Below are 27,031 nucleotides of genomic sequence, written 5' to 3' on the forward strand. Positions count from 1 at the left end.
AACACACAGAAGAGGATATAATAAAGCCAAATGTCAACAATTGGAGAATCTGGGTGAACTCTTAGAATAAAGGTATAAGTACCATACAAAGTCTGAAATTATTTCAAAATTAACTGTTTTAAAAAAAAAATTAACAGGTCCAAAACAGAGCTATGATCTCGCTTCAAACCTACTCCTTCCACAGTAGACCCATGCTAGAAAGTGGCAGCTCTCTCTCTCCCACCGCTCACACCAAAACCCTTGGAATCAACCTCGACTCTGTTCTTTCACACACATTCCAATCCATGTGCAAATCCTATTGGATGCAACTTCAGAATATTTCCAGAACCCCACCCTTCTCCCCCGCCCAGCTGCTACCACCCTAGCCTGAACACTTGCCGGAAAGCTCCTCGCTGGTCTCACCCAGATGGATTCAGTTAATACATAAGCCAGACCATGCCATCCTTCTGCTCAGAACTCTGATGTCTCATGGCGGCCTACAAGGCGCCCCAGGCTACGTCCCCACTGCTTCTGAGAGCTCATCTCTCACCCTTCTCCCGAGTCACACTCCCCTCTGGCTGCTCCTAGACCAGGAGTTGGCAAACTCTCCCTACCTGCCTCAAACCTTCCCTGGGCATGACTTCTGGTTGTCCCAATGTCACAAGAGGCATCCTCCTCTCTCTCTTTTGTAACTCTGCTTTATTCTTCTTCAAGGAACTCATTTCTCTCCCCAAGCCATGGAGCTACTCGTTCATCGTAGTTCCCTCATAAAAACTGCTTCCCTGGGGTGATTACTTTAGTTCAGTGCTGTTTCCCCAGCACCCAACACAGTGCCCCACACCTAAGATGTCGGTTCGTATCGACAAGAGTAAGTAACTGGGTGTTGGAAGGTCTGCACTGCTCCACAGTGGGCTGGGGGTGGGGGAGGGACGGGAAAGCCTGCCTGGAGTCCAGGTGGGTAGGGTGTTCCTTCAAGGGTCAAAATGATGGACAGGACTTGATGCAGAATGGGGGAGTGGGGGGGAGGAGGTCTGTCCTCTCTGACTCCCTCTTCTGACTAATGCCAACAAGAGAGGGTAAGGGGTGCTGCGACCCTGAGGAGGCCCCAGGCTCCCCCAGCCCCTGCCCCTCTCACCCCTCCAAGGGTGCTACTTGGCTCTTTCTGGCCACTCTTTTTTCCTGAATCTTCACCATCACCCTCCCATTTTATGGGAAACTGACGCCAGCAGGAAAGGACAGTGATCTGGCAGAGGTGGGCTGTCCCCAGCACAGTCCTCCTACCCAAGCCCCACGTGAGCCCCCACACCAGCAGGGACCTGAATGACCCTTCACATGAGGATGGCGGAGCCATCTGACATGCCTTCTTTTGGACTGGTGACAAAAGCCATACTTGGCCTAATGGAAGAAAGCCCTCCCACAGGAATGGGCCAGGCAGTGGGGGCCTTTGGGGGAAAGTTGGGGGGAGGGCCTGAGAACTAGAGAATGCCCCTAGGTGTTGTGCCTGCCTCACTGGGGAGAAAGGGGCAGCCCAATAAATCCCTCTCCCCTAACAATCAGGAGCAAGCGGTCGCAGCGTGGCCCCGCATCACCTCCCCTGCCTACTCAGGGAAGACACCCCCGCCTTCGGCCAGTGGGTCAAGGCCAAATAAGGCTGCGCCAGAGTACAGACCGCCCCGCCCCGCCGCCTGCATTCTTCTGCCTTGTAAGGCCCGCGCCACCCCGCCCACTGAGCCGGGAGCCGACCCACAGCCCGCCGCCCGGCACCGGCTCCGCACATCGAGAGAGCTCCTTCTCCACACCAGGTGGGAGTCGCGGCCGCGGGGGAGCTAGACGAGGCGGTGTGACAGCCCCACAGACAGGGATGCCCGAGGGTCTCAGCGAGGGCAGCCCTCATAGGGCTGGGGCTGCGAGTTGCGGAGAAGACGGGGACTCTGGCAGGGGGGTGGGCAGCAGGGAAACTGTTCCAGACTGGGGTAGCCACTGGTCCTTTGGCGAGGGAACTCTGCCAGGCCCTGCCTCTTTATTATGGAGTTTCAGAGCCAAACCCAGAGCTCTGGGGGGTCCAGAAGGAGGGGAGGGGGGAAGTGGTCGCCGGTGTTCCCTGCCCCAGTAAACCCATGTGTCAGACAGGAAACTGAGCCTTCTAAGTCTCCTGGAGACTCCTCCAGAACTCCTGGGGCAGAAGAGAGGGATGGAGCCGGAGAGAAAATCTGTCCCTCCACACGCACCGACGCTGTGTGCGTGCACTTGGGGGTTCTACGTGCTCCAACATCCGCCCAAATATGCCTGTTGGGTGGAGAGGGTCTGCCAAGGGCTCTGGGGGTTGGACAGGGACCTGGGCTCTGTCCAGGTCCGAGGGGGGACCTCGGACTCTCTACTCCCCCTCTCCAGCCCTACAACTGCCCTGAGGAATGAGTCAGATAACTCAGCCACAGAGGAGGTGATTTTACTAGCAAGGCATCAGGTACTACCAGCCATAGGGACGAGATAATGGGGGACACAGGCCTTGTCTTTGCTGTTATGGGGGGATTTCAAACACCAGAAGGGGGAGGTGGCACCTAGTTGCAGCCAAACACTAGTTATATCTGATCCCTAGTGTCTACAACCTCCAGGAGCAGGAGGGGATGGCTCTAGGGCTAAGGACCTAGCCTGCCTCTGACCCCTTTTTCTTGACCGCCTAGAAGCTGACTCTGGTCACAGAGAGCCCTCAGCTGCAGCAGGCCCACCACAAGCCTCTCAGGATGTGTGTTTCTGTGTTCAGGCATCAGGGGTGCCAAGGGCTGGCCATTATCACCCACTGACTCAAGCCTAGCCCAAGCCTAGCTCAAGCTTTTGCTCTCTATCCCTCTCGTGGGCATGCCACTTCCCTTCTTGGGCATCACTTCTTAAACTGCACAGTCAGGTGGGGGAGGGGGTGCCCTCACCCTGCTTCCCAACTTTGCTGGGATGGATATACCCTGAAGTTCAGTGCTTTCAGCCACGATATGGCTTCGGGATCAAAGAGGGTGGGGAAGGGGGAGGCCTTGAAGACAGAAGAGCCCAGCCAGTATCACAACAGTGGGCAAGGTCCCAGCCATTCCTGCTTCCGGCTGCAGCTTCCTCTGTTCTCCAGGCTGTGTCTGCCCCAGAGCTGTGCAGACAGGATGGGGTTGGCAATAGTGATGATAACCATCACAGCCTCTCATGGCCATGGACTACTTCTTGGCTGCCTTCTGTTAGTGCCATGAATCCAAGTTCCCAGTGATCAACAGGCTTAGGGAAGGACTGAGGCCCTCAAAGCACAAAACCCCTGCTGATGCCACCACCCCACACCGACCCAGGTCAGATGAGAAGGGCTTTTGTCTACCCAACCCGAGCCACATGAGAATCATCCAGGGCCAGGTGTGTCAGGCCAGTGGCACACAGCAGCAGCGTGTCTGTCATGCCTACAGGTGGCCCTGTGGAAGGGTCGGGGCTGGCCAGGATCCCTGCTCAGGGATTAAGAGCTCAAAGACCACAGTCTGAGAACGACTGGAACAGAGTCATGGGATAAAGGCCTGGCACCATTCAGGGCTAAAAACAGGCAGAGACTTCCTGGAAGCCCTCAACCAAGGGCAGAGGAGAAAGGGGGACCGTAATCCTGGAGCCTCCGCCACGCCCACAACTGCCCCAGCTGAAGGGAATACAGCTCTACGTCTTCGGGGGAAGAGTCCTCACAGGCCATAACAGGTTCAGGGAAAGAGCACCTTGCTGGGCCTCAGTTTCCCCATCTGTGCAGTGGGGGCAATAGCCTGGCTGCAGTTGCCCTCACAGCTATTCATTAAACAACCATCTGTTAGCCTGTTAGTAAATCAGGGGAGGGAGAGAAAGACCTCTAAGTGCTTACTGTCAGACCAAGGGTGTGGGAAATGCTCCCCAAGGGGGTGTCTCAAGAACTAGGCTGGAAAAGGAAGGGTGTTCAGGGTGGGGGTGACCAAGAAAGTCAGTCTGAGGTTGTCTGGGAAACCTCCAGAGGTCCAGCATGGCAGAATCACAGGCAGCTAGAGGAACACAGTGAAGGGTCCCATGGTCAATCAGAGCAAAAGGTTGGAGGGGTTCACACAGGGTCCTGAATGCTAGGCTCAGGGGCCTATTTATTCCAGGAACTTTCAAGGGCTTCAAGGTGAAATGACAGGTGGTACAGGTCTGGATCTCTGTGGGTTGGGAGAGACTGGCTGGAAGCTAGGAGGCCAGATCTAGACAAGGGTGACAAGAAGCTGGGTCTCCCAGCCCAGGGGAGCCTCATACCCCTATAAGCACGGGCAGAGTGAAAACAAATCAGGTCTATCATCCACCTAAGGGGCTGGTCAAGTGTGGGCAGGTTGGGGGAGGGAAGACTTCCCAGAGCATATGCCTTCTAAAACATCCAGAGCCTGGAACACAGAGGGATTGGGAGGAGGGAGGAGGGAGCAGGAGGAGGAGAAGGAGGAGGAGATGACAAGAATGTCAGGAATGTGGGGCCACTGATCCAGCTCCTTGCTGCTGGAGCGAGGAGGAGGAGCTGGCAGGAACCTCACAGCCTTCTACTTTTCAGCCCACTTTCTCACTTGGAGAGAGAGAGATGGACAGTGTAAATGCTATAACGAATTAAGAGAGAGAAAGCGAAGACAGGTTGGCACAGAATCCAATCCTAAGTGTCTTACCCAAACAGCCACAGCAAAAATAGCTTACTTTGTGCCTGGCACCATTCCAGGGGCTTCTCGGGCACGAATTATTCCCTGCTGCTGGGCATTCCTCATGTCCCCATTCCCAGATGAGGAAACTCAGAGAGGTAGAGAAATTGTTAATGATCGCAGAGCCCACGCCTGTCTGCTTTTGTGATGAGCTGGGTGACAGGAGCCCCAAGCCTATGGGAGGCCTTGAATGCCAGGTCCAGGCACTGACAGCCAGGCTTAAGTAGGCAGGAAGATCCCCTGACCCAGGGTCCTAGGCTCTTCCCCCCAACACCCACTTCCTGCAGGGAAGCCCCACCCACCTGAAGCCAAGATGTCCAGTAAGCGGGCCAAGGCCAAAACCACCAAGAAGCGGCCACAGAGGGCCACATCGAATGTCTTCGCGATGTTTGACCAGTCCCAGATCCAGGAGTTTAAGGAGGCCTTCAACATGATCGACCAAAACCGAGATGGCTTCATCGACAAGGAAGACTTGCATGACATGCTGGCCTCACTCGGTGAGCAGGGACGGGGTGGCTGGGGTCCAAGTGGGTCCTGTGAGGGTTGCAACTGAAACAGGCAGTGGGCTATTCATCGTGTATGGAGTCCTTTCCATGTAGAGACATGTGGTACCCACCCTGGCAAGCAGATGCCAGTACTTTCTCCATTTAACAGATAGGTAAACTGAGGCATGGAGCAGTTGGGCACTGGATCTGAACCCAGACAGGCTCACTCCGGAGCCAGACTGCCTCAGGCAGATTTGTGGTTGGGCTGCCTGGTTCCACTTCATTTAAAGAAAAGGATGAGTGACTAAAGAAAGCTGGAACTGCACAGACCTTCCATTGTGCAGATGGAGAACTGAGGCTGGAGGGGAGGCCAGAGTTCCTCCCTCCTTCAGAAGTCACCCACGCCGGGTCCTTAGAGCCTCTCTGACTCCGGCCACTTCCCTAGAATCAGAATCTTAGAGCTGAAAGAGCTCAGGAACCTGCTCATATGGGGAACCCCACCCCCTGTGGCCCTACCCCCACATCTCCCCTGTGCTCATCACAGATACCACCCTGAGCCCCGGTTCCTGGCAGACCCTTCAACCAGATGAGACACTGGCTGGGGGAGAGAAGAAGCCTCTGGCAGAAGAGGAGGCAACCTGTGCTTGTCAAGCCCCAAGCACTGAGGCCAGAAAGGCCCAAGGGAGTCCCTGGCCCTGCCCCTCACAGTGGGGCCACCCACTCTGCCCATGTCCCTTCCTGTGAAGTGGTGACCAAGGCCCTCATGTACACGCCCAGGAAGTCCAGTGGGAGGACTGGGAAACCCTGAGTTGGGGGGGCTGACGTGGGACCCTGGGCTTCTATCCAGAAAAACTTGCATTCCTGTTTGTAGCTCTTGTCGGTGGGGTCGCAGGTCAGGCGTGGCCTTCTGGTAGGAACATCAACCCCGGTTAACAAGCAAGAGCAGCCCATAACACAAACAGCAGCAGCTGCACAAGTGTCTTTAATCTCCCCGCTATCCTGCGACACAGATGTGACTGGGGCATTTTGGTGACCTCACAACATGGTGAAAGTTAACCCAGACAGGCAGGCAGGGCTGCAGATGCCGCAGGCAGTCAGTACATTGCGGCCCTCACACCCCGGAGGGCCTGGATATCCGGACCAGAGGCCTTAACTGGTCAAATCGGCCTGGAGAGCCCGGGGGAGGGAGCAGTCAGAACGCTGACCATCCCAACAAGACGCTCTACAGTTTACAGAGCTCATCGTCTCCTGCCTGTGGGATTCTCACAGGCCATGAAGGGGGAGGCAGGGAGGAGGGAGGGGACAGGGCAGTGACAGCAGGAATGTCCCACCTGCCACAGGGAAGAACCCCACCGACGAGTACCTTGAGGGCATGATGAGCGAGGCCCCAGGGCCCATCAACTTCACCATGTTTCTCACCATGTTTGGGGAGAAGCTGAACGGCACAGACCCTGAAGACGTGATCCGAAACGCCTTCGCCTGCTTCGACGAGGAGGCCTCAGGTCAGCAGCCTTCCGCTGGAGGCCTGGACAGGGCTGGGGCTGAGTATTTTACCCAGGGTGTCCCCAAGGATGCAAGTGGGGCTGCGCAGGGACTTCAGGGCCCCTGTCCCCAAAGGCCAGAACAGAAATCCCCCATCTGCTGGGATTTCCGTAGCTGCAACTAAGCTGTGTCCTTGTTCCCTTCCCCCAGACACTAGACCACAACAGCCCACATCCACCAAGGCTTCCCACATCCCGAGTTTACCTGTTGGCCCAGCACAATGCCCCCATTTTAGACCTCCCCAGAAACCAAATCATTCCAGGCCCTTCTGGCCAATAAGGTGCAAAAACCAGCCCCCATCCTCAGACCTCACAAAGGATTTCTTTCCCATAGCTGGTCTGTCCCAGAGACAGGCAGAGTGACCCTGGCACCAATTTCAGAAGTTTCACGGTGCCCACAGGCCCAATCAGAACATCTTCCTGACTACCTTCATGGTCCCCTTGGCATATTTTCATCTCTATTTTCCAGATCAAACAGGCACAGAGAGGTTAAATAACTTGCCTATGGTCACACAGCCAGGAAAGGGGATGAGCATGCAAACTCAGGGAGTGGAACTCTAGGGCTCAGGTCAAAGTAAGACATATCCAGCCCACACACTCACAGGCCCAAGGACCCCACAGAAACACTGCAGAACCCCTCCCTCTGGGGCCCTGAAGAGTTGAACTAGCCAGAGACTCACTGCAAGGACTGCTGAGGGGCCACATGGTGAGGGTGTGAGGGATGTTCCAGCCTGAGTCCCTATCTCATGGGCCCTGGCCCTGCCCCCAGGTTTTATCCATGAGGACCACCTTCGGGAGCTACTCACCACCATGGGAGACCGCTTCACAGACGAAGAAGTGGACGAGATGTACCGAGAGGCACCCATTGATAAGAAAGGCAACTTCAACTACGTGGAGTTCACCCGCATCCTCAAGCATGGGGCCAAGGACAAGGACGATTAGGCCACCCCAGCCCCCCAGCCCCAGGCCCCTGTTCCACTCTCTTGCTCTCCACACTCACTGTGCTCCATGCCCGTGACCCCACAGAATTTTCTCAGGGGATCCTCCCTCTGAGGGGCTAGGGGCCCAGCTCCCCGTGGAGGAACAGGCTGAGAGCACACAGTGCCAGGCAAGGGGTGCAAGGCCAATGTGAGGCAGGTGTTCCACCGTGACCTCCCACCACCCCAAGAGAGGACTGTCTTCTCAGGAGCTTGGCCTCATGGCTGCTCACCACAGGACAGGCCCTGTGTCCTGTTGGACCCAAGTTCACGTGCACCCCCACACAGGGAATGACCACTCTTTCCCAGCCACTGCCACTGCCACAAAGCTCACCAAGGTCCCTTCTCAGAACAGGATGCCAGACCCCTCCTCTGTGCCCTGCCCAGCCACTCCACCATGAGTATAATCCAGAAGACGCATGTAGGCTAGAGATTGGACCCAGGGGAGGCAGAGTCTCCAATAGAAGTCTGAGCACTGCTTTGGGTCTGTGTGTCTGTTGTTGGGGTGAAATAGAAGAGCTCCTAGTCCCTAAAGAATCTCCTGCCCTCTCCTGTCCCTAGTGGCTGCCCAGACCCCTCCCCCACTCCCAGCTGGGGTAAGGCTCCCCTGAGACCAGAGCAGGAATGGGGACGGGGGCAGACTAAGTGCTGCAGAAAACAGTCCTCCTGGGAGAGAGAGGCCCAAGTGGGGAGGACCCTCAGGAATCACCACAGTGTATCTCTGTGGGGTGGTTCTGTGGCACCAGGAAGACCAGGGTCAGGTCACCCAGCCTTTAGGATTAGAGCCTGGATCTCCAGGGACACCTCAATGCTCCTGGAAAGCCAGGTGGTCCTGGAAGAACAGGGAGGCTTTGTGAACAGGGAGGTGGGTGCCTCCCAGAAGCTCCGGCTCAAGGTGGGACCAGCTGAAGGTGGGAACGACGGGTTTAAAGGATTCCCTGAGATCAGCTCCAGGCAGCCACCATGTGTGGCCTGGGCTGTGCCCTCTGCACCTGCAGGGTCAGTTCAACTACATGACCAGTTTTCACACTGCACACAAGGTGGGCAGGGCTGGGATCTCTGTTACACGTGAATGATGGGGACAATGACCACAGTGCCTGAGGCACAAGAGGAACAGAAATACTGGTTCAATGAACAGATAGCCAAGAGGGGCAGGGACTTCCTAAAGTCACCCAGTGGATCTGGGGCAGAGGGAGGGCTGGATCCCAGCCTCTAGAACCCCCACAGGGCTTGGACCTGGGCTACAAACATCCCACCAGACCCCAGCAAAGGCTGGGGAGCAGCTGCTGGGCCCAGTGCAATCCTGACACCTTCCCTAAAGTCACCCATAGCCAGTCAACCACAGCACAAAGCAGAGGTCTGAGATCAGAACCAAGGAAGTGCTGAGCACTAAGTGGACTGTGTCTTGGACGAGGAGGGTCTAAGTTCCCACAAGCCTCTCCCCACATCAGCTCCAGGCCCTGGCCAGAAGCCCATGAAACACCCCCTCTCTTGCCTCCAGATGGAGCCCCACAGTCCCTGATCTCCACTCCAGGTGAAGCCATCCCCAAATGTGTCCTGACCAGGCTCAAATACTGAGGCAGACTCAGTCTGACCATGCCCTCAACCCCTGCCCTCGATGGAGGGCCACTCACTGCAGCCAGTCCGAAGGGAGGGACCAGGTAGTAGGGCAGACTCTGGGCATCCTCTGAGGACCCCCAGAGCGCTAGCCATATATGTTCCTTTTCTTTTTTTAAGATTTTATTTCTTAATTTGACAGAGAGAGATCACAAGGAGGCAGAGCAGCAGGCAGAGGGTGTGGGGGAAGCAGGCTCCCTGCTGAGCAGAGAGCCCGACAGGGGACTGGATCCCAGGACCCTGAGATCATGACCCAAGCAAAGGCACAGGCTTAACCCACTGAGCTACTCAGGCGCCCCTACACATGTTCTGCATCAAGGTCACATGGCACTCTGCAGGGCCACTGTCACACCAAAAGCCTTTCTGTAAGATGGCAGGGACCAGGTTAGAATCAAGCCTCCTCAAGTCTTGACCCCTCAGTCTGCAATAATGTCACAAGCCTACAGCCCCTTCACTCCAGGGAAAGGGAGAGATCCACGCCGTGTGCAGGGAGGACAGAACCTGTCTAGCCTCACTGGTTTCCAAGCTGGCGTGGGCCTGACTTGACGGGATACAGAGGATGGGACAAGGGAAGTGTTCTGTGCGTGGAAGGGCAGGACCAGCAGGCGGGAGGAATGTGCAGGAATGGGAGCAGATCTCAGAGGAAGCAGGGTAAACAAAGTCTGGGAGCAGGAAGGCATACGGCATGTTCAGAAGCCAGGACGAAGGCAATTTTCTATTTGAGAGCTAATTTATTATGATCCTAGCAGCTTTTTAGAAAAGCAACAGCAGCTACTGTTTTATCTCTCACGGGCAACATTTACAGGTAACCATGAAACATGCCCAGAACTTTCAAAGTCTGCCACAAAACTCAGAAACCACAAAGGAAAGGACTGATGCATTTAAATCCATGAAGACTATCTCTTGGGGTGCCTGGCTGGCTCAGCTGGTAGAGCATGCAATTCTTAATCTCAGGGTTGTGAGTTCAAGCCCCATGCTGGCTATGGAGATTACTTTAAAATAAAATCTTAAAAAAAAAAAAATCCATGAAAAATTTTAAAAACCATAGGGAGGAGTGCCTAGGTTGCTCAGTTGGTTAAATGTCCTACTCTTGATCTCGGCTCAGGTTATGAGCTCAAGAGTTGTGAGATCAAGCCCCATGTCGGGCTCCATGCCAGGTATGGAGCCTGCTTAAAATTCTCTCTCTGGGGCGCCTGGGTGGCTCAGTGGGTTAAGCTGCTGCCTTCGGCTCAGGTCATGATCTCAGGGTCCTGGGATCGAGTCCCGCATCGGCTCTCTGCTCAGCGGGGAGTCGGCTTCCTCCTCTCTCTCTCTCTGCCTGCCTCTCTGCCTACTTGTGATCTCTCTGTGTCAAATAAATAAATAAAATCTTAAAAAAAAAAAAATTCTCTCTCTGCCTCCCACCCCACTCACTCTTCTCTGGAGAAAAAAAAAAAAGAAGACGAAGAAAGGGGAACCTGGGTGGATCAATTGGTTAAACCCCTGCCTTCATCTCAGGTCACGATCCCAGGACCCAGGGATCGAGCCCCATATTGAGCTCCCTGCTCAGTGGGGAGTCCACTTCTCCCACCCCCTGCTCCTGTGCTCTCATTTGCACTTTCTCTCCCCAATCAATCAATCAATCAGAGTAAATGGCCCTGAGTTGCCAGATGTTATGAAAAAGAAGAGGACGGGTACCTGGATGGTTCAGTCATTAAGCATCTGCCTTCAGCTCAGGTTATAGTCCCAGGGTCCTGGAATCAAGCCCCATATCAGGCTCTCTGCTCGGTGGGAAACCTGCTTCTCTCTCTCCCACTCCCCTTGCTTGTGTTTCCTCTCTCACTGTCTCTCTCTCTCTGTCAAATAAATAAATAAAATCTTAAGAAAAAAGAAAAAAGGAAAGAAAAAAAAAGAAGAAGAGGAAAATAAGATGTAACTGCTACAATTCAGGACTTACCGTGAAGCTATAATAAATATAATGATGGTGTGACAGTGGAGAGCCAGGCTGACCCATGAAATAGAATAGAATCCAGGGACAGACCCATACATTTATGGCTCCTTTTTTTTTTTTATTTAAAGATTTTATTTATTTATTTGGCAGACAGAGATCACAAGCAGGTAGAGAGGCAGGCAGAGAGAGGAAGGGAAGCAGGCTCCCTGCTGAGCAGAGAGCCCTATTGGGGCGGGGGGCTTGATCCCAAGACCCTGGGATCATGACCTGAGCCAAGGGCAGAGGCTTCAACCCACTGGGCCACCCAGGCACCCCATTTATGGCTCTTGTTATGTATGACAAAGGTGGTATATCATAGGACAGTAGGGAGATGAGGGACTTAATAAATGAAGCTGACCCCACCAAAGTGGCCACAATGAACAAAACTCCCAATTCCAAGTACTGGTGGGAGAGGATGCGGAGTACCTAGAGTCCTCACACACTACAGACAGGAGTGTAAACAGGTACAATCGCTTCGGAAAACAAATTGGTATTATCTACTAAAGTGGAACTTTTATCTACTCCATGACTCAGCAATTTTGCTCTTAGGAACCTACACACCTAACAGAAACGTGCACACATGTTCACCGAAAGGCACCTGCAAGAAGGCTCCAACAGCATCACTGTAATAGCCCCACCAGTGGAATGTACAAGGAAATGGAGATGAACTACAGCTACAGGCATCAACATGGATAAACCTCACAAACATAATGTCAAAAAAAAAAAAAAAAGATACAAAGAATACCATTTGTATCGGGATGTGATCAGGGTCAGAAACCACACTGTTTACTTCAACAGAGATAATTTAATACAAATAACTGTTAACTAAGTATAAAGTTTTAATTAAGTAACTAAAAGGGTAGAAAGGGAACTCAAGGGGCAAGTGGGTGGCTCAGTCAGTTGAGCATCTGACTCTTGATTTCAACTCAGGTCATGATCTCAGGGTCATAACATCAAGTCCGGCACTGGGCTTTGTGCTCAATGCAGAATCTGCTAAAGATTTTCTCTCCCTCTCCCCTTAACCCTTCCCACTTGTGTGTGTTCACTTTCTCGAAAACAAATAAATGAATCTTAAAAAAAAAAAAAGAGAGAGAGCGAGAGAGAAAGAGAGAGAATGCAAGAAATTTGAAAATCCACAGGTGGGATATTTTTCTGGGGAAGTACTAGAAATAAGCGAAAATGTAAAGAGAGTAATTCATATCAAGAAAGTGAAACAAGGTCAGATGGCTGGCTCAGTTGCAAGAGCATGTGACTCTTGAGAATCCTGAGTTTGGGTCCCATGTGGAGTGTAGAGATTACTTTAAATAAATAAATAACTAAAAAGAAAAGAAAAAGAAAGCACAAATAAACAAAATATTTGCAAATAATATCTGATTAGAAACCTCTATATAAAGAACCCTCACAACTCAATAATAAAAAGATAACCAATTTAAAGATGGACAAAGAATAGGAACTGACATTTCTCCAAAGATAGGCAAACACAGATGTTCAATTCATTAGGCATTAAGGAAATTAATAATAAATAATAATAATAATAATAATTTTTAAAACCCAGAAAATAACAAGGTTGGGAAAGATGTAGAGAAATTAGAACCCTCACACACTATGGTTGGAAATGTAAAATGGTGCAGCCACCTCGGAAAAGAGTCCAGCAGTTCCTCAAAAGGCTAAACAGTTACCATATGACTCAGCAATTCTACTCCTAGGTAGACCCCCCCAGAAAATGAAAACATACATCCACGGAAAAAGTTCTACACAAATGCTCACAGCAGCATTATTCAAAAGAGCCAAAAAATATAGACACAACCCCAGTGTCCATCAACTCCTGAACAGAGAAGTAAACATGGCCTCTCCATGCACCAGAAGGTTATTCAGCACAGAAGAATGAAGTACTGACTCATGTTACAACATGGATACTCCTCAAAAACACGAGACTAGGGGCGCCTGGGTAGCTCAGTGGGTTAAGCCTCTGCCTTTGGATCGGGCTGTGGTCTTGGGGTCCTGGGACTGAGCCCTGGCTCTCTGCTAGGCGGAGAGCCTGCTTCCCCCTCTTTCTCTGCCTGCCTCTCTGCGTGCTTGTGATCTCTCTCTGTCCAATAAGTAAATCTTAAAAAAATAAATTAAAAAAAACAAAAAACAAAAAACAAAACACTAGGCTAAGTCGAAGAAGTCCTTAACAAAAGACCACATATTGCATGATTCTATTTACAAGAAATGTCCCAAATGGGCCAATCTAGAAAGAATGAGGTATATCGGTGTTGGCTGACAGCTGGGGTAGGGAGGGCACAGATGGGGAGTGAAGCTGATTATGCTGATGGTTACATGACTCTTTAAATATGCAAAAATTAACTGAATTGAACACTTTAAATGGGTGCATTTCCAGAATGTAAATTATGTAACAATAAAGCTGTTAAAACAAATAGTAACTATTCAAAAATATCTTCCTAAACTCATGTTTATGTAAACTCATTTTTTCTTTTTTAAAGGCTAGTATGCTGAAACTATTAGAACTTCCTATCTCTTCATTTCCTGTAAATTTTTTGTTTCCTTCTATTTATATATGCCCCATGAGGTCTGATAAACCAATCAAAACAAACCTTAAATTTATGACCTATTACAATTTAACTTATTATTTAACACACTACAAAGTAGGACAATATTTTAGACTCCTCCAGACATACTGCAGATGTTCAGCTTCAGTTCTACAACCACAGCCATGTGCCAAAATAAACCAAGAAACACCAAAACCCACTAGCCTCAATGGGCTGTTCTCCTTTTGATGCTTTCTTAATTCTCTCAATGTTTTCTTAATTGATTTAAGCTTGCAAATAGGCAAGCAAACTGTAAAAACAACAACAAGGAAACTAACAAATCAGAGTTGCCCACATTTCCCCCTGGAGAGAGAACAGATCCCCACTGCCCTGTTAAGAGATCAACAAACAGGCCATAAAACCAATTGCCAATCACTGCTGCCAGCAATGGGAAATAGTCTGGACAAGAACTAAAATCAAAATGGGGTCTGAAAACAAACAACAAAGAAAACAGGAAAGAAAGAGAGAGACAGAGACAGAGAGGTTGTATGGGGGAAGGGGGAGAAACAGAGTCAGTAAAGGTAGTTTTAATGACGGTTAAAACCCGTGAAGGGCGCCTGGGTGGCTCAGTTGGTTAAGTGTCCGCCTTTGGCTCAGGTCATGATCCCAGGGTTCTGGGATCAAGCCCCACATCGGGCTCCCTGCTCGATGGGCAGCCTGTGTCTCCCTCTCCACCGCCTGTGTTTTCTCTCTCTCTAATAAATAAATAAAGTCTCTTAAAAAAACAAAAACCTGTGAGACCTCCATTGCAGACAACAGTGTCATTGGCTCTGGGAAGTATGTCCCTGAGCCCCTGAGTATCCCAATGGGATGTCCTCCAAACTCAAGGCATAATGTTCAAGAAATGAGACATGATTCTAAAGCATTCTACAGAATGCCTAACCAGTACTCCTCAAAACTATCAAGTCATCAGAAACAAACTTACAAATCTACAAACAATTCAAGTATCTTTCACATGATAAATGGTTAAACAAAATGTAGTATATTCACCCAATGGAATGCTCTTCATTCGTAAGAAGGAACTGAGGGCCTACCAATATACACACAAGGTGGATGAGTCTCAATTACATTCTGCTAAAAGAAAGAGGCAAACTCAAAGGCTATATACTATATGATCCCATTTATATGATAGTCTGAATATAGCAAAACTTAGGACAGAAAATAGCTTAGTATCTGCCAGGGCCACAGGGTAGGAAGAGAGACTGAATAGGGGCATGACGGAATTCTGTGGGGTGACGAAACCATTCTGCATCATGACTGTGGTGGTGATTCCATAGTCATATATGTTTGTTAAGACTCATTTTTTTTTTTCGGGGCGCCTGGGTGGCTCAGTGGTTAAGCCGCTGCCTTCGGCTTGGGTCATGATCCCAGGGTCCTGGGATCGAGCCCCGCATCGGGCTCTCTGCTCGGCCGGGAGCCTGCTTCCTCCTCTCTCTCTGCCTGCCTCTCTGCCTCTCTTGTGATCTCTGTCTGTCAAATGGGTAAATAAGATCTTTAAAAAAAAAAAAAAAGACTCATTTTTTTTTAAAAGGGTGAATTTTTACTGTATTAAAATGAATCAAGGAATTAATACCTAACTCATTCCAAGAAAAAGTTAGAGAATCAAATGGGCAAACAGGCAAAGCATTTGTAAATAGGAGATTCACAAAAGGGAAATTTCGACTAACAAGTACAACAGAATGACTTCACTGGTGTTCAGAAAGCAAATCAGAAACAGGCCACTTTATACTCATCAGATTGCCAAACATGAGAGGGAAAATACTGAACACTGGCAGAGATGGAGAGGAAGGGGGCTCCCCCTACGCTGGGTGGTGAGGACACGCTGGGACACTCCTGCAGGAGGGCAGGCACCAATCAGTACCTGGGAACAAGGAAATCCCTTAAGGCTCAGCAACTGCACTGAGAAATCTGTGCCAAGGCCCAGAAGGAGCAGGACAAGATGTTCCCTGAAGTAGCATGATGAGGGCAGGGCACTAGAGGGAACCACATGTCTGTAACAAAGAGAATGAATAAGTGAAATGTGACAGACAAATGCTGTGGCCTACTGGGCGGCTCTCAGATGTAATGAACTGAATGTTCACATAGATATTAAAAATGATGTGGGGGGGGACAGAATAAGAGCTGTAAAATGTAATTTTTTTTAAGGTTTTAAGTAATCTACACCCAACATGGGGCTTGAACTCACAACCCCCAAGATCAAGAGTCACATGTTCCACAGACAGAGCTAACTCGGCACCCCCTTAAATGTAACATTAAAATGTGCAGAGGACTTTAAAACCAGTGGAGGATTATCCAGCACTGTTCAAGGACCTAGAGAAAACATTTTAGAGTGGATCTTTATTGTGGGGGGTGAGGAGGCACAGGAAGGGAGACTAGAAAAACACCTGGGTAATGGCAGTGTGTCAAGATGGCTGTGGGTCATGATGGGGACTAGGGAGGAAAAGGAGGCAGTTGGGAAAAGAGAAACAGAGGGACACTTACAGAAGAGTCTCTGAAATTAACAGGCTCTTCCCAACAGATCAATCTCTCCTGGGACAGGCTTGCCATCTGTAGGAAGACAATAAATGGCTGAGGTTAACCTGACATTCAGAAGCACCCTTGGTCACCTTAAAACTGATGAGAAAATAAAGTCAAACAGAGGTTGGTTTGCCCAGAGTCTCAGTGCTGGAGTGTGGGGCGAGGTGGGGAGAAAGATCAGAGCCAGATCTGAGGCACCTTTGATGCCAGGTGACAGCGTCTGGTTTTCCATCCTTGCAGCCGCCCCAGAGCACCAAGGAGTCTCTGAGGGGTCTGAAGCACAAGGAAGCTTGACCAGATCTGCCCGAGAGAGAGCGATGTGGCTGTAGGTAAGGAGACTCGGCAGGAGACTGGGTGCCCAGTACCAAGAAGTATCTATGCCAAGCCTCTTCAGGGAGTGTTGGGGGGCTCCACAGGGAAGAAAGCAATTCACCATGGAGCAAGGGAGGGAGAGTACAAGGACAAAACTCATCATTACTTGGTTAAATGTGATGTAGCAAACTGAATAACATGGGCAGGAAGGCTGGGAGACCCGTCCTGAGAGGTCAGAGCCAGCCTTCCTGAGGGGAAATTTAAGCTGAAACCAGGGAAAATAACTAAGGTTAAAAGAAAAACACACACACACAAAAACAAAAAGGGCACTTGGATGGCTCAGTTATTAAGCGACTACCTTCGGCTCAGGTCATGATCCCAGGGTCCTAGGATTGAACCTGGCATCGGGCTTGCTGTTTGGTGGGAAGCCTGCTTCTCCTTCTCCTACTCCCCCTGCTTGGGTTCCCTCTTTCACTGTCTGTCTTGCTATCAAATAAATAAAATCTTTCAAATAAGCAAACAAAGAGCACTCTGTGGACATGAACTTGGCACAAAGCGTAGTGGTGGAGCTGAGACTGGTAGAAGATGAGAAGGAGGCAAGCGTGAAGTGATGCCTTGACAGGCCTCTAGGACTCCGGGGAGTTTGGACAGGACTCTAAAGTGCTGTGGGAACCACTCGAAGATTTCCAGCAGGGACAGACTTCTGTGTTTACTGGGCACTTATTATAGGCTATGTACCTACCTCTATATTATACATGGGTAAGCAAGTTTCATTCCTCCCCCCATAAAGAGAGGTTGTTATTAACAAATTCACACCTAAGGAAACCGAGACAGGAAAAGGTTAAATGACTTATTCAGGGCAAGGTCACACAACCAGTAAGAGAAAGACTCACACTCAATCATTATAGGATGTTGCTCAATAAAATGATGCCCCACATTTAATAAGCAATTACTACATGCCAGGCAATCTGATTTCAGGGCCCCTGCAAGTCCCATGCCATGGACCAAGAAAGGGATCTTTTTAAGAATTCCTTGGGCTGTAAGATTATACAGGAAAATCCCAAACCCTCTCTGGACCTTACGTGTCCCCACACATTAAATGGATCTTTAAGAAGTAAAGCTGGACTTGTACCAGGGAACATGACAGTTAATGGGGCCTTCCATACTCCAGCCATGGCCTAGAGAGGGGCAGTAGCCAGCCCACGGTCATCTCGCCAATTTAGACAAAACACTCAGAATGTCCAGCCTAGTCTGCTTTTCTGATGCCAGTGGCCTACTGAGGACCTCCAAGGTCCCTTCTATTCTAAGATGTGAGGATCCCGCCTCCAGGCACCACCAGCCCAGGCCCACAGAGCCCTCAAGAGCCTCTGGCTGGGTCTTGGGCACCTAGGTTCAACAAGACAGGAGATAGTAGCCAGAGGCAAGGACTCCTGTGGCAACCAAAAGGACATGACCTGGATGACCTTTCCACCCACCACACCCACTGAGCCACTTGGGCAGACCACTGGTCTCTATTTCCTCATCTGCCAAATAAAGGAGAACAGTAGAATCAGCTTCATTGTGAAGTTGACAGTTACTTTACATAATCACCTAACATGGGACCTAACTCTACAAACCTGTAGAAATTACCAGTATCTCTCCCCTGGCTAGAAATTAACTTCTCAGAAGGGGTAAAGTAGACTGTCCCTGAAGCCTGATCCTGTCTTAATCCCTGGAATTCTTGCAGAAAGCCCACTATGTATAAAATCCTGTAGTGCGGGTAGTCGGGGTGGGGGGGGGCATGCCAGGACCTTTTTATTGTTTTATTTTTATTTTTTATTTTTGAGAGGGAAATAAAGAGCCAGGGTGGGGGAAGGAGCAGAGGGAGGAGGAGGGGGAAAGAATCCAAAGCAAACTCCTGGCCTAGTGCAGAGCCTGACAAGGGGCTCACTCGATCTGAGATCACAACCTGAGCCGAAATCAAGAGTCAGATGCTTAAGCAACTGAGCTACCCAAGCACCCCTTATTAACTGTTTTAATGTTTGACTTATATACATTTTTTCCTCAGATTTATTTCAATGCATAAAAAAGGTCCTGGGGCACCTGGATGACACCTGGATGGCTCAGCTGGTGATGCGGCCAACTTGATTAGGCTAAGGTCATGATCTCATGGTGGTGAGACTGAGCACCTTGACAGGCCCTGCACTCAGCAGGGAGTCTGCTTCTGCTTTAAAATGAATTTTAAAATACACATACTGAACGTGCCCTGAAAGTGGTTTTATAGGAAAAAACACTTTGCTTATTTTTTTTAATTTATTTATTTGACAGAGAGAAAGATCACAAGTAGGCAGAGAGGCAGGCAGAGAAAGAGGGGGAAGCAGGCTCCCCACTGAGCAGAGAGCCCGATGCGAGGCTCGATCCCAGGACCGTGAGATCATGACCTGAGCCGAAGGCAGAGGGTTAACCCACTGAGCCAACCAGGCGCCCCAAAAAACACTTTGCTTATATGCACACAGTTCAGAGGACTCTAGTAGGAACTCAAAAGTTCTGGAATGGACAGAAGTCCCAAAAACTAAGAAAAAAAAATGACACCAATAGTGATACACTGTAAATAATAAAATATATTGCATTTGTTGGTAAATGAAACCCCATTCCATATGAACAGTGGTGTAAAAGAGGATATGAGCACGCATCCAAGGGAATAAATGAAAGCCACAATGCAAAAATATACTGAAGGAGCTGCTACCTGGTACCCACGGTAGAAGTAAATACATCAGCAAAATCTGGTACAGTGCGGCAAAACCCATCCTTGCTGGGACGTTGCGTGTTGCCACCCATCCCACTAGGGGTCGCCCAAGGTCACTCTGAGAACTGGGGACAGAGTTCAATTTCCAGCCCAGTCTGCTTTCTGGGATGCCAGCTGCCTGTAAACCCGCCAAGTGCCTCCTTTACTAAGCTGCACAAGGGACCAGTGGCCCCAGACCTATTGAGCACTCAGGTGCTTAAAGGAAGGGATTTCGGCATGAAGTGCCCAAGAGCCATACTTCGCAGCATCTCCTTCCAAGCACAACACAGGCATACTTCATGGCAGCAGTGGAAAAAATGTGAAATGCTTTTTCAGGAAGGGGTAAAGGGGGCAAAAAGGGTATTATGACCATTTTATAAATGAGGAAATTGAGGCTCAAATGATTAAGCAACCTGCCCAGGGTCACACTGCTAGAGAATTTTAGAACCAGAATTCACACCCAGGTGCGTCAGGTCCTTGTCATGGTTTATAATTGCCCCCCACCCCCATCCCACCCCCAGCTGGGCCTGGGAGAAGAGAAAACAGGTTAAGGGGAGTATGTAGGAGGGATCATGAAGGGATGGCTACTTGCTCCCCTGGGTCCCTCTGTGCTTTCCTCAACTGGCCCAAGAAGGCTGTCTGCGTCCCCCATGAGCCTTGACACTTGAGGATGGGGTCGAGGCCTTTTCTTGGCTCCCCACACCAGCAGAATCCCAGAGCTTTGGGCTAAGTTTATTTACTCAGCCAGAGCCCCGCAACCACTCCAAAGGGCTCATCTTCAGTGCTCAAGGACCAAAATTCTTGCCTGTCTTGCTTCCCCTCCTCCCACAGGCCTCCTGGATTTCCTGGCCTCTCCTCAAACCCTTTCAGTTCTACACCCAGAACCCCACTCGGGTCCCTGCATTGTTCACTGCTCCCAGCCTGGCCTAGAACCCCTTTCTCAGGCCTCTGGACATCATGTGAACCACTGTGATAGTCTTTGGTTCACATTTTTTTAAATTGAGGTATAATTTATATATAGAAAAATGTACACATTTTAAGCGTATTGCTCTATGACCTGCCCTGCCCCAGCCTCTTAACCAGCCTTCCTGACTCTCCCTTACCCGCCTCTCATCCATCCTCCACAGGGCACTTTCAGGTTGCTCTTCCCAAGTATGTCTGACTACTTCACTGCCCTGGCCAAAACCCTCCAGCAGCTCCCTCTGCTCTAAGGATAGAGACACACAGAAACAGAATACAAACACTCCTTGCCTTTGTGAGAGAGAGAAATATAAAGTCAGATATAAATTCGCCCTTAAGAAAGGAATTCATTTCAGTTAAAGGGAAACTGTTAGGCACAAGGCACTTGGGCCTTAAAGGATTTGTTTATCCAGATGCTGAGCCGTAAAATGTCTCCATCTGGGATGACGAGAAAGTAAATTTATAACCCAGTAAACAAAGCATAGCTTAACTGCCTATGTAAGCTGCTGGTCAACTCTAATGTATGAGAAAATTTAACCACTTGTTGCATGTTTCCTGTTACTGCTGCTTAGTCTGCATCTCACTGTCTTTAATAAAATTTACCCACTTAAGTGAAAAATGAAATTAATGTTGTCAAACATGTGTCCATTCCCCTTTTTGGTCCAGCCCACCTCCCCAGCTGATCTACTTTTCATAGATTCCTTTCTCTTTCTTAGAGTTTTATGTGAAGAGATCACACAATATTCACAGTTCTGTATCCGGCTTCTCTCACTTGGCGTATTTGTGAGATTCACTCACATGACTACACGTATCTATAGATCTCTTTTGCTGGTCAGTAGTATTCCATCACACGAGTATAACACAGTTTCTTTTCCTTTCCCCAGCTAATGCCTATCCTTGCACTCACTGTTTCCCAAGCATTAGGCAGGGCACAGGATAAGCATTTTACAATTTATCTCTCAGGATAGACTTGTAAGGAGATAGTGCTATTACTCCCATTTCCCATATGGGAAGCTGGGCTCCAGGAGGGGAAGGGAAATGACCCAAGGTATACCTAAGTAGCGTCCACCAGGGCCAGGATACATCCTGGGCCAGGGCTTAAGGACTAGCTCCACCACTTGGTACAGACTCTCCTTGGGCCTCAGTGTGATGATTCACTCAGCATCTCAGATCTCTGAGACTCTTCTAAAAAGTCCTGGCTTCAAATATTCTGCTCCTACAAATAATCATAATGTCCAGGAAATGCCAACAATTCACTCAATCACAGAAGCAGGTCAAGGCAATAAAACCAGCATGCGGAGCCAGGTGAAAGTTCTTGTACCTGACTGCTGGCCCCACACAACTCTTAGTTAGTCCGGACGCAAGTAGACAAAGTAGACCAAAGGAGACAGCACCCAACCCTGGAGAAGCCAAAGAAACAAAGACAACAAAAGCAGCCATTAAATAAATGGCTCTACACACTGCAGAGGGAAAGATCTGGTTTTGCTTCAGAGAAGAAACGGGTGAGGGGAGAGGGAAGGAGGCCCTCAAAACAGAGGGAAGGGGAGACCAGAGCCCGGAGCAGGTGAGGGAAGGCTGGGTACTGCTGGGCCATGACAAATCCTCCAGTAGCCGGAGTCCTCTGTGTTTCCATAAACTACACCTTCCCTCTCACCCTCTAACTGTAAATGGCTTACTGGATATGTGTTAGTAAGGCTTGGTGAGGGGTGGGAAGGCTGACGGGAGAGACACTGAGAGAGGTGACAGGGAAAGTGACTGACATGTGGAGACTCTACAGGACCAGGGCATGCTTGTAGGCAAGCAGGCTCCAGGGCCCAAAATGGTGGTGAATGAGAACATCTAGCAAACTGCAGCGTCTTGAGAAGGGCTGGGGGGACTTCCCTGGAGTACAGACCAGAATTCCAGCTGGTCTTATCAAGACCCAGGTTCAGAAGATCTGGCTGGCAGAGCACACCTGAGTGAGTCTGGAGCCACTGAGAATACAGGAGCTGCAGGACCACCTGAGGACATACCTGGAGAGGTGGGGCAGTTGGTGTGAGGTGAAGTATATGGATTTAGGAGTCAGACTGTCTGGGTTTAAAATACTAGAGGGGTGCCTCGGTAGGTTAAGCCTCTGCCTTTAGCTCAGGTCATGATCTCAGGGTCCTGGGATAGAACCCGTATCGGGCTCCCTGCAAGGAGCCCGCTTCCTCCTCCTCTCTCAGCCTACTTGTGATCTCTCTCTCTCTGTCAAATAAAATAAAAAATCCTATTTATAAAAAATAAAATAAAATACTAGAGATAAAGAGAAACACTCTATAGTGACAAAAGGGTCAATCCATCTGAAAGATATTAAACACTTTAAACATATCTGTACCTGAGAACAGATGGCCAAAATATGAAGGCAAAAACAGACAGGAATGAAAGGAAAAAAAGACAATTCAACAGTCCACACTGCTCTTGTTTGTCCCCCAAAGCTCATTTCTGTCTCAGGGTCTCTGCTCTCGGTATGTCCTCTGTCTGCAACAGCCCTCTGAAGATCCACGCACAGCTGGAGTTTCCAGTTCACTCAAGATTCCAGTCAGTGCTTACCAACTTATCTATAGTAGCTCAACCCCTTACTTCCTATGCCAGTACTCCAATTTCTTTTTCTTCTGAGTACTTATCTCTGACATTATATGCTTACTGCCTACCTGCCTCCATTAGAATGCAATCGCCATGAGGGAAGGGCTTTGCCTAATATACTGTTTTCTACCTCTAGTGCCTAGATCAGGGCCTGGCACACAGCATGTGCTCAGAAGATATCTGCTGAAGTGGAAAAGAAAGTTCACTAATAGGACGCACAGACAAATAGACAAATGGGACTTCGTATTTGGTACAGGAATAAAGGCAACACCTCAAACCAAAGGGAAAAAGGTAGACTAGTTGACAGAGGTACTAGTGTTGGGCGGGGGGGAGGTTAAGTTGAAACAGATTTATCGCAAGTATAAAACTTGTGATATACTTCCTTCTTCAAACTCCACTTTCAAAATGCAAAAACCCACAAGAAAAAGTAGAATGGAAGACAGGATGACCACAATGAAATTTTGGAGGCTGGAAAATAAATGGACAAGTACCATCAGACAGCAACACCAAGCCGGCAATGTGAAAAAATGACAGTCTAGCCTGATTTACATTAAAGAATCCTTAAAAGGCTCAGAAATTAGTGGTAGGAAGATTGGTAAAAGAGGGTTTATTTTTATTTATTTTTTTTTAAAGATTTTATTTATTTATTTGACAGAGAGAAATCACAAGTAGTCGGAGAGGCAGGCAGAGAGAGAGAGACGGAAGCAGGCTCCCTGCTGAGCAGAGAGCCCGATGCAGGACTCGATCCCAGGACCCTGAGATCATGACCTGAGCCGAAGGCAGCGGCTTAACCCACTGAGCCACCCAGGCGCCCGGTAAAAGAGGGTTTAAAAAGCAGCTTACTGGGGTGCCTGGGTGGCTCTGTGGGTTAAAGCCTCTGCCTTCGGCTCGGATCATGATCCCAGGGTCCTGGGATCGCCACATTGGGCTCTCTGCTCAGCAGGGAACCTGCTTCCCCCTCTCTCTCTGTCTGCCTCTCTGCCTGCTTGTGATCTCTGTCAAATAAATTAATAAAATCTTTTTTAAAAAATAAATAAATAAAAAGCAGCTCACAGACTCCAATGAGCAGACTCTTAGATCCTCTCCCTCCACTACCCACCTTCCCCCCTCACGGGGGACAGACCCTGGCAGATCAGAAACATATTTTTAGGAGAAAGTAGAACAAGGTCCCTGGACAGGTGGACATGCGGCACAGGAGACAGAGACAGTGCCAGCAACAGAGGGTTTATACAAAAGTCCACACATATTAACCATTGAGGATGTCCAGAACCTTGGCCCTCTTGCTCCACTCAGCTCTTGGAACACTGCCAGAGAGGCACAGTGCTCACAGTACTAAATGGGGAGACTGACCCCTGGGCTTTCATGCCCCCACTCAACTCCGAGAACTCTCAGCAAAATGGGAAAAATGGATCCCTGTGAGGGCCTTTCATTAAGAAACTCCAGGCCATTAAGGAAGAGAGGAGATTCTAGAACTTTCTAGAGAAGTAAAAGTAGGTCATACACACAGAATCAGTATTCAGAATGACTCGGGACTTCCCAACTGCAATACTGAAAGCTGAGAGACAACACAGTAATGTCTTCAAAATCTGATGAAACTTCTGGGTATATACCCAAAATAATTGAAAATAGGGACTCAAATGGATATTTGTACACCATGTTCACAACAGCCAAAAGGTGGAAAGAACCCAAGCATCTGCTGATGGATGAATAGATAAACAAAATGTGGTCTATCCATACAAGAGGTAATTCCCAAAAAGAACAAGGAAGCTCTTCAAGTACAAAGAGAAAGGACTCATGAAAAAGAAGTGCATGAAGTATCATTGATTTAATGACCTCTTTAAAAGTTCTATTTCAGTGTCAAAATCAAGGTGAAGTGCAAGAAATTTCATTTTTCCAAAAGGCCAGAGGGGACAAATTATACCCAGATCTTCTGAAGGGATCAGGATTTATCCTTGCCAAAATATTCAACCTAAGGGTTGAAGGCAGATTCATATTTTGTGTGACCTGAAACTTACATAATTGGGGAGGGGCTAATAATGTAAAATATACAAAAATTGCAACGAATGTGAATATTTCTTCAAAAATGAGAAAAAAATATTATAACAAATTACGTCTTAAAAACAGGTATCTCGAACATCACAAAATCCAGAAAAATAACATTTTCTTTTTAATTGCCTGCAACACTTCTGTAAGCCTTTTTTCCTACTTTTAGGGCCATATTTTCTGATAGTTTTTCATATGAGAAGGATTTTGTAATATCCTTCTATAGAGAGAAGATAAGGATGACTCAGTCTTCTAACACGTACATTTATAACAGTACACATTGCATTATCGAGTAACTTCTTGGCAGAAGAAAACTTCCACTTTTACTAAGTGTTGGTAAGAATTGAGTCCTTTGCTTCTATTTTTACAGTCTTTATGATCGAAAGAATCTTCCATAGATCAGCTTCTGACTCTAGAAACTTCAAACCTTGTTTATCTTCCTTAACGCACCTCTGGCACAGGTGCTGTAGGACACCTGTCCATGGTGATATTACCTCTGTTCCTGCGCCCTCTCCTACACCAAGACACACTCAAATCATTAGTGGAAGTGACCACAAACCACATAAATAAACAAAACCAAACTGAATGTATTCTAACCCAACCATTAGCCAGATCCAAAAAATGTCCAGGACCAACATGAGGTCACTTAACAGGAGAATAGTGAGGAGGGAAGTCATGCTATAATGGAAAAAAAAAAAAATTTTAAGACTTTTATTTACTTATTTGAGGGAGAGAGAGTGAGCAAGTGAGAGAGAACAAGCTGGGGGCGGGGAGCAGAAGGAAAGGGAGAAGCATACTCTCCCCTGCTGAGCAGGGAGCCCCATGTGAGGCTTGACCCTGGGACCAGGATCATGACCTAAGCTGAAGGCAGACACTTAAACGAATGAGTCACCCAAGTGCTCCTACGATGAAAATTTCTTAATTTTGTACATTTCATAGAAACATATGACCTTTTACAGGGCCTTGGAAGAGAGAAGAATGAGGGTCCTTAAAGCAAAAAGTCATTAGTTTCATGGAGAGAATGTCTCATCACAGAAATTCAAAGGCTTTCCTTTCCTGGCGGAAATCTGTCTTTTCATCCACCTAAGTAGTAGTCTCAAGATACTCTCTCCGTGAGACATACCAGGAAACACAGCTTTAAGAACTCACTGGCTTGGAAAAGGTGACATCACATATCCAAGGATATGCAAAAGATGGTAAGAAATGGTATGTCATTCAGAAAAAAAAGTTATTGGGATGCTTAGCCTCACACTGTAAACCAAAATCAAGTCCAGATGTAATAAAGAGTTAAATGTTAAAAATTAGGCCTTATAGGAACAAAATCAAAAAGTGTAAGTAAATATCCTTCGATTGCTTGTATTCTTTCCTAACCCAAAAGCAAGCTATTTGGGCAATGGCACAAGACTGATATTTAACCAAGTGAAAAGTTTAAACATAAACAAAACAGGAGCCTGGCCAGCTCTGTTGGAAAAGCGTGCGACTCTTGATCTGGGGGTGGTGAGTTTGAGCCTCGCATGGGCAAAATAAGTCAGTCAGAGAAAGATAAGTATCATATGATTTCATTCATACGTGGAAATTAAGAAACAAAACAGAGGATCATAGGGGAAAGGGAGAGAAAAATAAAATAAAATCAGAGAGGGAGACAAATCATAAGAGACTCTTAACTATAGGAAACAAACTGAGGATTGCTGGAGGGAAGGGGGAGGTAGAAGATGGGGAGTGATGGGCATGGAGGGCACATCACATAATGAACACTGGGTATTATATGCAACTGATAGATTACTGAACTCTACCTCTGAAACTAATCATACACTCTACTTAATTAATTGAATAAAATAAAAATGAATAAAAATAATAAAACAAAAATAGCCAGCTTAGAAAAAAAGTAAGGCGAACAATAATCTTGAGGGAAAAAACCTACCTGCAATAAATATAATAAACAAGGGTTAGGCATCCTTCATACTGAAAAAGTGCTTACAAC

At 48.4% G+C, this 27,031-nt stretch overlaps 1 protein-coding gene and 1 long non-coding RNA gene across 3 annotated transcripts in view; one reads left to right on the forward strand and one right to left on the reverse strand.

Moving 5' to 3' along the window:
* Window positions 1-27,031, reverse strand: part of LOC101676675 — an 85,942-nt gene that overhangs the window by 53,078 nt on the left and 5,833 nt on the right. Inside the window, exon 3 of one of the 2 annotated variants that reach the window (XR_199046.3) lies at window positions 15,350-16,397. The exons of the other annotated variant lie outside the window; for it this stretch is intronic. This is a non-coding gene — a long non-coding RNA (uncharacterized LOC101676675). Of the gene's footprint in view, window positions 1-15,349; window positions 16,398-27,031 lie in introns of those variants that run through there. 2 annotated transcript variants of the gene reach the window in all.
* On the forward strand, window positions 1,636-8,151 carry MYL9 (myosin light chain 9). The gene is made up of 4 exons (XM_004746496.3): window positions 1,636-1,781; window positions 4,958-5,167; window positions 6,496-6,657; window positions 7,466-8,151. Exons 2-4 carry the CDS (start codon window positions 4,984-4,986, stop codon window positions 7,636-7,638), a joined length of 519 nt encoding a protein of 172 aa, XP_004746553.1. The 5' UTR covers window positions 1,636-1,781; window positions 4,958-4,983; the 3' UTR covers window positions 7,639-8,151.

Source organism: Mustela putorius, unplaced genomic scaffold (assembly GCF_011764305.1).
Source record: "Mustela putorius furo isolate JIRA1106 unplaced genomic scaffold, ASM1176430v1.1 tig00000743_pilon_pilon_pilon, whole genome shotgun sequence".
Classification (NCBI taxonomy): Eukaryota; Metazoa; Chordata; class Mammalia; order Carnivora; family Mustelidae; genus Mustela; species Mustela putorius.